Consider the following 9,874-nt stretch of genomic DNA (forward strand, 5'->3'; position numbering starts at 1 on the left):
CTCAGTCTAAACACTAATATCGGACATTTATATGACACTTACCACGTGCGGGGCAGTGTTCTTAGTGCTTTATACATATTAATTCATTTCACCTTCACAACAACCCACGAGGTAGGTAATGGAGACGGGTACTGTTATCTCAAATTTACAAATGAGGACAGTAGAGAAAAAGGAATTCTGAGCCACCCACTGATGGTGTTGCTGGAACGAAAATATGGACAGTGCTTTCTAAGACAGATCCCAGATAGGGCCCAGAGCAGGCATGGACCTCAGCTGAACGAAAGAGCAACCAATACACCCTAGATTTATTTTGCCTGGTATTATCACTCAGAACACAGTGAAAGAGACACCAGCTTCAGGTAAGATATTCAGAGAGTTTTTTAAGAGGAAAAGGGATATTAGAAGTGGTCTGTATCACTTTTAAGTGTGGTAAAATATACATAACACTTATCATCTTAACCATTTTTAAGAATACAGTTCAGAAGTGTTAAGTACACTCATATTATACGACCATCACCACCATCCATCCACAGAACTCTTTTCATCTTGCAAAACTGAAACCCTGTACCCGTTAAACAGCAGCTCTCCCTTCCTCCCTCTGCCCAGCTCGTGGCAACCTCCATTCTGCTTTCTGTCTCAATGAATTTGACTTCCTCTAAGCACCTTGTATAAATGGACTCATCCAATATTTGTCGTTTTGTGAGTGGTTTATTTCATTTAGCATAGTGTCTTCAAGTATCATTCGAGTTATAGCATGTGTCAGAATTGCCTTCCTTTTGAAGACCTAATAATATTCCATTGTATGCATGTACCACATTTTGTCTCTCTGTTCATCTGTCAATGGGTTGCTTCTGCTTTTTGACTATTGTGGTTAATACTGCTACGAATGTAGGCATCACTTTTAAGGGAGAACTAAGACCCCTGGGTGGACATCACAGGGAGGCAAAGCCTGGCCGGACAATTGCAGGAAGAACTTTTCAGTGATTGGAGCCTCTTCATGGGGCTACCCCACGAGGTGGTGAGCTCTCCGTCAGGGGCTGGAGGGCCATTTTGCTTGGTAGCGGATTTCTCTTTGGGAGGAGATGGTCCATTGGGTGACTCCCAAGGACCCTGCCATCTTAGGGTTTCAGCCCTGAGAGGAGCTAAGGGACCACTCATCATCAGCTAACTGAGCTAGCTCGAAGTGGATTGCTAGATCCCGTGGAGGACACCGACTCCCATTTTGTCCTCTGTGTCCTGGCAGGGCTCCTCTCGGGGCAGACACCAGCGGGTGACGACGTCCTGCCATCTGCTTCTTAGCACAGAACATATGAGCAAGCAAAGATTAGACGTTCCCACCTAAAAAGGGGCTGTGTGTCTCCCATCTCGCCTTTTGTGAGGAAGGGCTTGCCGGTCAGTGAGGAATAATGGGGGAAAGGCAGGCAATGGGCAAGAAGCCGAATGCCGCAGGACTTCTCCCTCATTTTGGCAGCTTCCCTGCGTTCTGCTTGCTCGAGTGAAGCTTCCATAGATGTTATTGTACGTGCCAGTCCTCAGGGCCTCTGTAAAGTTTAACGCGTGTCTCCCCAACGTCAAAGGAGTGTGAGACGTGTCCCCTGGCTGGGCCTGGGCCAGGCAGCAAAGGCAGAGTGGGTGGGTGGGAAGGAACAGAAGCCCCTGGCTGTGCCCAGTTGCCTCCTTCCCTGGGCTGATGTGTTCCAGGAAGCTTCCAGGCTCATTTCTGTGTGCGCGTGCGTCTGTGTAAATGGAATAGTGCTTTGAATGCACTGCAGGAGTGCCCTCAAAGGAACCCTGTGGCGAAGTCTTTTGTAAAGTGAAAAATCCTTTTGTAAGGTGAATAATTGTACTCTGTTTATCTGCTTTGGAGGTTCAGAGTGTTCAGAGATTCTCAGGGGAAGGGGGATTTGTTTGAAGGCCATCTGGCCCACCCCCTTTCCGATGCCCAATTCTCTAGAGCATCTCTCCAAGAGATACGAAGCCCCCCTTTGAACCCCTCAATGATGGGAAACTCACGAAGCCCCAAGATGGATCATTCCTTCTTTGGACAGCTCTGCTCATTAGAAATGGAAACGTGTCCCGAGCTTAAAAAATCTCTCTGAAGTTTTCAGCCATTGAGTCTTCCGCTTGCAGGTTACACTGAATGTGCCCTTTGCTTCCGTTGACTCACTTGATACTTGACCACAATGAACTTGACCCATGTGTCTCCTCTTCTTTCATTCCTCCTATGCAGGATTTTGAGTTATTTCACCCTCCTGATGGTTCTGCTTTGACTTGGCTCGGTTGCTGTCTTGCAGCCCCGGCAACTGTGGGCCCCAGCAATTAATGCCACTCTCAGATGTTGTCTGTGTGTCTAGAGGAGAGAGGGGCTCTCATCTCCCTGGATCTAGATTCTTTTCCTCTGTTGCTGCAGCTCAAGAGCTTTTATGACAGTAATAAACTTACCACTGCCTAAAATCTCCAAGCCATGCTGGTGTGATCTGTGATGAAGCCACCACCCCTCATTCAGGACTTAATGAAGATTGTTTTTTTAAATGCCAGGTTTTCTTAAGTGAAATACATCTGCGGAAGAGCGGTCTGATCTGGAACTAATGAAACCCTCTCCTTTTCCCCTAGAACTGGTCAGGCATGAAGTGTCAGTTCAAGCTGCTGCGGATGGCTGTGGCCTTGATCTGTAGTAAGTACTGACGGGGCAGGCTGGGGGAAGGGGGCCCCACAGTGGCCCTGGGGGTGTAAAGATGGCACAATCTCTGCCCATCAGAGGCATGTGGTCAAGGAAAAAGAGGGAGACAATGTGCAACAAAGTAGGGATATTTTGAGAGAAGTCTGGCCCACTATGCTACTTCCTAACCTTTCTCAAACTTTTTATTGACATATAATATGCAAACAGAAAAGTGCACACAGCATGAGTGTCTCCCTCAGTGACCAGCACCCAGATCAGAAAAAATAACTTCTTAATCACCTTTTGGGTTATGGAGTTGATCCTTTGAGATCTCCTTTAGGAAGCAAGAGACTCTTCCCCCCTAAAATGCACATATGCGCACCTACACATGCACACTAAAACTTGCAGTTAGCAGGTTCACAAGCCGTAACTAATCCATGAACCCCTATGTGCAGGGGCTGGTGGAGTCCTAGTTGGGACAAGTCAGTTCTACCTACAGAGGTCGTTTTGAGTGTTAAACACAGGCAGGTGTTCGCCATGTAGACGAGGTGAAGAGGGCATTTCAGGCAGAGGGGCAGCAGGAGCAAAGACATGGTGAGTGAAGGGTCGAGGTCTGCAGGTCGGTTAGCTAAACTGCTTGTGGGGTTTGGGACTGTGTGTGATTGTGATAAGAGATAATAGGAGTCAGACCATGAAGGGCTTTAAATACAAAGAGAAAAACTGAACTTCATCCTGAATGCCCTGGGAGGCCACAGGATGGCTTTAAATGAGAGTTGCTCGCAGATTTGAGTTTTAGGAGAGCAGTCAGGCTGCAGGGTGGAGAAGGAGTTGAGTGGAGGGGATGAGGCCAGAGACCAAGAGGCTCATTCTGAGATGGGAAGAGATGAGTCTGAACAGAAGCGATGGAGGCAGGGAGAGAGAAGAGGGAGCATGGTCTCTCCTTTGGTCCTCAGAACATGGCTATGAGGAGGGAATTATCATTAGGCTTAGTTCACAGGTAGATGCTTGAGACTCAGGGAGTTAAGTTCTTTGCCCAGGGTCACCCAGCTGGAGGTGATAGAGCCAGAATTCAGAGCCAGCCTGTGCCATTTTAATGCCCCGCACTTTAGCCAAGATGGCCTGGAGCACCCTGACTGTCTCTGCCCAGGCCAGCCTCCTGCTATGTGGGGAAGAGGAAGACTGAGCCAGAACAAACGTGGGGTGGAGGAGGGGCCTGTGGCTCCACATGAATTCACTTCCACATCCTGTGCTTCGTACCCCATGGCTGTCAGGGCTCTCTGGTCTCAGTTTCCTGGATGGGTTTGGAGGATCTCTAAGCCCAGAGAAGACTTTCCAGCCCTAAGACCCACAGACTCTTTCAGCCAGGACAGTGCGGGGCAGTGGGGGGCAGTGGGGAGCGGTGGGGTGGGGGCACAGGTGAGCATAGCTTCCCTGTCTGCTCAGACTCTGAGTTTCTGTTTGCAAGGGAGAGAAGAGAAGCATGAGTCTTGCTGTTTAAAAAAAATCCACCTGTAAGCATCATAAAAACTAAAATGCTGTTTTGGAGTGGGGACCAATGTCTTTCAAACCTCTCTTGTGGACCCCAGGGCCTGGGGGTTGGGAGGAGGGTACAGTGTCCATCCCTGGCTGCTCCTTTTCCGCCATCTATCGGCCATCCTTGAGGTTGCAGGGCCCAGGCCAGGAGGTTAGGCAATCCCCAGGGGAATGAATGTCCCTGGTGATGCTGGCACCCCTGGAGTGGTTAGAGTGGAGAGAGGCGCCCTGGTTAATTAAGTGGAACTGAACAAGTAGAAAATTCCCCTCAAAGAGCATTCTTGCAATCTGTCAAGTTTGTCTTGATTTCCTCATCTGTAAAATGCTGATAAGAATACCTGCCCTTGATGGAAATGAAATTACCCAACACCTATCCTCTCAAGAGAGTACATACCCACTGAATTGGCTGAACAAAGAAGGTCATGCAAAAAGGATGGATTGGAGAGTGGGGTGGGGCATTTTAGAATCTGTTAAGAGAGAAATTCCAGCACTGTTGGGATCGTTTATTTCCATTCCTTCTTTGCCGTTCTCCTCCATCCCTTCCTTCCAACCACAGAAGCACTGGTTCTGAGAGTTTTCTACAGATTTTGAAATAAGGCATGAAAAGCCCTTATAAACTGTAAAGTGCTGGCACATATTGAAGTTGTTGTAAATGCTTCAGCAGTACAGCCTGACTGGTACATAGAGGCCGAGCCTTTCTACAGATGGGAAACTGAGCCTCCAGACTCATGACCACAAGGGTCCAAGGGCCTTTGGGCTTCTGCCTGAGCTGTCCCCTCTTCCTGGAATGCTCTTCTTAGAGTCTTCTCTTGAGAGTCACATCTCTGCTCAAATGTCACCTCTTTAGAGAGATCTGGCCTGACTCCCCAAACTAAAGAAGCCTTATGCCCAGCATTGATTTTAAACTACCTAATTTTTTCCCCATAGAATTTCTCTTACTGAAATTATCTGCTATATGTAATTGGACGCTGGTTGACTGCCAGACCCTGTAAACTCTGGGAGAACAGAGGCTTTTCTGTCTTCTTCACTACTATATCTCCAGTGCATAGAACGAATAGTGCTTGGCCTAATGGGTAGTGAATGAATTAATGGGTGGATGGCTGAGTGGGTGGCTGGGTGGCCAGATGGATGGAGTGTAAGGCCTCTCCCTCAGCCCCTGCCCAGTGGCCCTCCTTTGACTTCTCTTTGCTTCCTCCCCTTGCAGTGAGCATGGAGTTTGGGCGGGCTGTGTGGCTCCGGTTCCACCCATCAGCCTATCCCCCGTGCCCTCACCCGAGCTTCGTGGCGCACTTGGGCGGTGTGGCTGTGGGCATCACCCTTGGCGTGGTGGTCCTGAGGAACTATGAGCAGAGGCTGCAGGACCAGTCGCTGTGGTGGATTTTTGTGGCCATGTACACCATCTTTGTGCTGTTCGCTGTCTTCTGGAACATCTTTGCCTACACTCTGCTGGACTTAAAGCTGCCGCCACCCCCCTAAGGACCTGGAGGACCGAGGCCAGGGAGGGGAGTGAGAAGCAGCATCAGAAAGGAGCATCTGCGTTCTTTTTCTCATCACCAGCTCACTGAGGCCAGGGAGGAAGGACTGGTCAGGAGACACTGACGCGCTGTAATCTTTGGGTTCAGATTTGGACAGACAGCAGAGGCTCTTTTTTGAAAGGCACATGCTGGAGGAGTTGGATGTGGCTACTCTTGTCCTTCTAGACTGTTCTGAAGACGTCAGGACAGGACAAAGGCCTGGGGTCGGGTGAGAGTGGCCATCCCCTAGGACTGGGCTTGTTTCATGTGTTCAGAGGTCCCCTCCCTTGTCACAGATTGGGCAGCAGCCTTCTCCCGCATCCTCCACCCTGAGAGACCCTGAGAGTATGAGGAAGGCCTGGGCGTGTAGTAGGCAGGTGGACCCTTGTCCAGCAGAGAGACAACTGCAGACCAGGAAGTGTTCCCTCTACACCCATTGGGTCTGGAACCCTGGAGTGGAAGAGGGCTTGGTAGTGGACATGTCAACATTGGCCCTGGGGGAGCCCAGGGTACCCTCTGTGCCTGTCGGTGGGCACTGGGGTGTGGCCTCTAGTGCCTGGGGTGGGAGGGAGATGCTGTAACTCCAGGCCCCACGCTTGCCCTGAAGGTTCCCAGCAAGAGAAACCCAAGTGGGAGGGGATAAGCTCCATCCCAGGTTCCACCCTGGGGAGGACTTCTCCCTCCCTTTCTCCCAGAAAGCTGACATCTCACATCAGTGCCCCAGCATCCCACACCCTGCCTTGTTTTCAGGGTCTTTTCCTTCCATTCCAGTACCCTGACCTGCATTGTACTTCTCCTTTAATTATGGAGACAGTGTTTGGGGGTGTGTGTGTGTGTGTGTGGTTTGGCGGGCGGAGATGCCCATGTGTTGGGAAAGACAATGTGAGGTGAGTTGGAGACTGCAGAGGAAGCCTGCAGGGGCAGTGGGGGTGTGTGGAGGGGTCTACCCGAGAGGAAGGCAGGTGCTGAGAGGTGGCAGAGTGTGGTCTTGCTTTTAGCAAAGCTTGCCCCTTCTTTCCCATTCTCATCACTTCCAGGCGCGCCCCTGAGAATCACCGACAGATGGGAAGACTGTCCGTGGTGGAGGAAGACCTAGGGCCTTCCAGGGTCCTTCAGGATGCTGAGGTTTTCCTTGCCTTTGCCAAGTTCTGCCCTTGTTTCCCTCTGGGATGGCCTTCATATCTGAAAAGGTTCTGTCTGTCTCCATTAGGAGGAAGGGAGCTTTGGGGGTGCAAGGGAGGCTGGAGCAGGAGTATTGAGGCTATGTGTCCATTTGAGTTGGGGGCAGAGGAGGCTGCAGTAAAAGGAGTCCCAATGCAGGCAGAAAACCGCTTCTAGAGATTTATTGGGTGTTTGGATGAGTGTCAGAGGCAAAGGCAGCTCGTAGACTCAGATGCTCAGAGGTTAGAGGGGACTTGGAGATGATCAGGGCCATCCTCACCCCCAAGTCACTAGTGGGAAAACTACCCCCTAGCAGGAGTTGGTGCCAGCCCTGAGGGGAGCCTGGGGCGAGGATGACCTTTGACAAAATATGTCATTCCCTTTATCCTGCTCTTGGAAGTCCCAACCACTGACAGCCCAGGAGGACAAAGAACCCAAGTCTGGGAGATAGAAGGCCTGGGTTCATGAGGAATGAGGGCAGGAGTGTGGGAACTGCCTTCTGCTAGCCGTCTGCTCCTCAGAGCCCTTACGTGCACTGAGGTCCAGAGTCAGCCAGGCCAGGCCTTTTGGGTCTTGGGCCACTGTGTCTTCCTGTCCCCGGTGATCACATTAAATGCGCAGAGTCTTCCTACCCAGGGACACCCCCTACTTAGCCCCAGGCTATGCCAAGCCCTTCCCTGTCATTGCCCAGTGCTAAATAGATGGTCCTGGTCCCCACATATGGCTCCTAAAGTCATGCTGTACTGTGCCAACACTGTGTTGAGGACTGCTGGCCTGAGGTGGTGTGGGCCTTGATCTCTGGCTGAGTTTTGTCAGTCTGGGGCATCTTGTCTGTGCCCTGCCAGCCCTTCTTTGCCCTACTGAGAGAAAGGCATAGTGAGAAGAGTCAGCTTCTTAGGAGAAGAGACTCTGAGCTGGAATGGGAGCCAAGAAGACTTAGGTAAGAATGACAAAGGGGGCCTCAGCATAGGCTGCAGCCACTGCTAAACCTGAGTGGTACCGTCCCTTCCTGGAGGAGCAGAGGCAACTGGTGCCCTGCTGGAGGCAGGACTTCCCCTCCAGATCCTGCCCTGGCACCTGGGGGTTCTGGGCTGTGGGTGGAGGGAGAGGAGAGCCCTCTGCTTTTGTCTGGTGTGGCATGGAGAGGGGCCTTCTTCTCTCTTGGGTGAGAAGACTGAACTAGAAGCCTCTAGAAAGCCCTCAGAGAAGCACTTAGTTCCCTCAGGACTTCCGATGGAAGCTTGTTCCCGAGAAGGACTGCCTGCAGTGGAAGTCCCATCTCCCACCCTGTTAAGTCTGTCTTCCGAGGTCTGGGACACGCTATGGGAGCCTATCCACACCTCAGGCCACCAGCCCCAGCAGCTCCCTATGCAAAAGCAACCCAAAAGTTCTTTGTTCTGCTTGACGCCCATCTCCACCACCCTCCCCCAACCATCACTTCTAAGCAGAGCCGTACAGTGGTGACAACGGTCACTTCACACAACCCAGGTCTCCAATCCAGGGCTGGAGAGAGCTGTCTGGTAAGAAAGGTTTCCTTTTTGTTGTCTGGCTTTCTCCCCAGCGGGTCCCTTTGTCCCGTGCTCCTGGCGCCCTGCCAGCAGCACATCCTCATCATCCTTCCTTCCTCGTCCAATATGGCCACCTGGCCAGTGTGCTGGGAAGCAGAGGGTGGTGTGAATCATCAGGCTGTGAGGGAGGCCGGCCTTTCATCCGCAGGATGTGGAAATTGAGAGCTGGGGATTCCCCAAACAGCATCCATAGGCTCCCTCGCTCGTTCAACGGAAGAGGAATCTCAGAAACTGGGGAAAGGAAAACAAACCTTCAAAGGAGAAATTTTGCTTTAATGACACCATTAATCATTCGTTTTTTAATTAGGAAGAGCTCCCTAATGGGGCACTTTTGCCAGCTAATAGGACTCTCAATTTCCATGAGCACATTCTTGCCCAGAGGAATAGGGGAGTCATTACTCACCAAGCTCAGATCTTCCCCCAGTGTCCGATTTTGTTTGCAGATAATGCAGATTCCCGGGTGCCATGGAAGCCCTTTCGTGGCATCGTTCATGTTGCTCCCAGTGCTGGCTCGAAAGCACCGATACTCCTCTGCCTTAAAAAACACTGAACTCCCCCTCCCCCAAGGACTTGAGTAAGTGGAAAACAAAACACAAGCTGCAATGTTTGTTTCTAAATATTTTTGTATTGTGTACATTCTGTATATTTTTGTTGTAACATATTATTTGAGCACAGATTCCATTAAAGATTTTTTTTTTTTAAGCCATCGGTTATTCAGAAAGTGACCTAAAGGGCTGGCATTGGAGCCTGTTTCGTGGTGGTCTGGGTCAGGGTGGCGGGAGAGGGTGGACAGCAGTGGTGCTGGGTCTACGATTTATGCAGGATGGGTGGGGGCATTGGTGCTTGGCGCTGGTGTTACTAGCTTGGTGATTCTTAACTTTTCTTGAATTACTGAACTCTTTTGAGTGGTTGATGAAAGCTGTGATTTCTCTTCCCATAAAAATGCACAGACAGGGGCTGGCCCAGTGGCACAGTGGTTAGGTGCACACGTTCCGCTTCAGCGGTCCGGGGTTTGCCGGTTCGGATCTCGGGGGCAGACGTGGCACCACTTGGCAAGCCATGATGTGGCAGGCGTCCCACATATAAAGTAGAGGAAGATGGGGCCGGCCCCGTGGCCAACTGGTTAAGTTCACACGCCCTGCTGCAGGCGGCCCAGTGTTTTCGTCGGTTTGAATCCTGGGCACGGACATGGCACTGCTCATCAAGCCACGCTGAGGTGGCATCCCACATGCCACAACTAGAAGGACCACAACTAAGAATATACAACTATGTACTGGAGGGCTTTGGGGAGAAAAAGGAAAAAAATAAAATCTTTAAAAAAAAAAAGTAGAGGAAGATGGGCACGGATGTTAGCTCAGGGCCAGTCTTCCTCAGCAAAAAAAGAGGAGGATTGGCAGCAGATGTTAGCTCAGGGCTAATCTTCCCTAAAAAAAAAAAAA

General features: G+C 50.7%; 1 protein-coding gene across 4 annotated transcripts in view; it reads left to right on the forward strand.

Annotated features, from left to right (window-relative positions):
* RHBDL3 (rhomboid like 3) overlaps window positions 1–9,135 on the forward strand; it is a 44,835-nt gene extending 35,700 nt beyond the window's left edge. For 3 of the 4 annotated variants that reach the window (XM_046676989.1, XM_046676990.1, XM_046676991.1), the window contains 2 exons: window positions 2,614–2,674; window positions 5,397–9,135. In XM_046676989.1, the coding sequence (XP_046532945.1) occupies window positions 2,614–2,674; window positions 5,397–5,668 (333 nt within the window). In that variant the 3' untranslated portion in view covers window positions 5,669–9,135. The remainder of the gene's footprint in view (window positions 1–2,613; window positions 2,675–5,396) is intronic. The other variant, XR_006890770.1, reaches the window with a different exon arrangement.
* Window positions 9,136–9,874: the final 739 nt, after the last annotated feature.

This window comes from Equus quagga, chromosome 11 (assembly GCF_021613505.1).
Source record: "Equus quagga isolate Etosha38 chromosome 11, UCLA_HA_Equagga_1.0, whole genome shotgun sequence".
Lineage (NCBI taxonomy): Eukaryota > Metazoa > Chordata > Mammalia > Perissodactyla > Equidae > Equus > Equus quagga.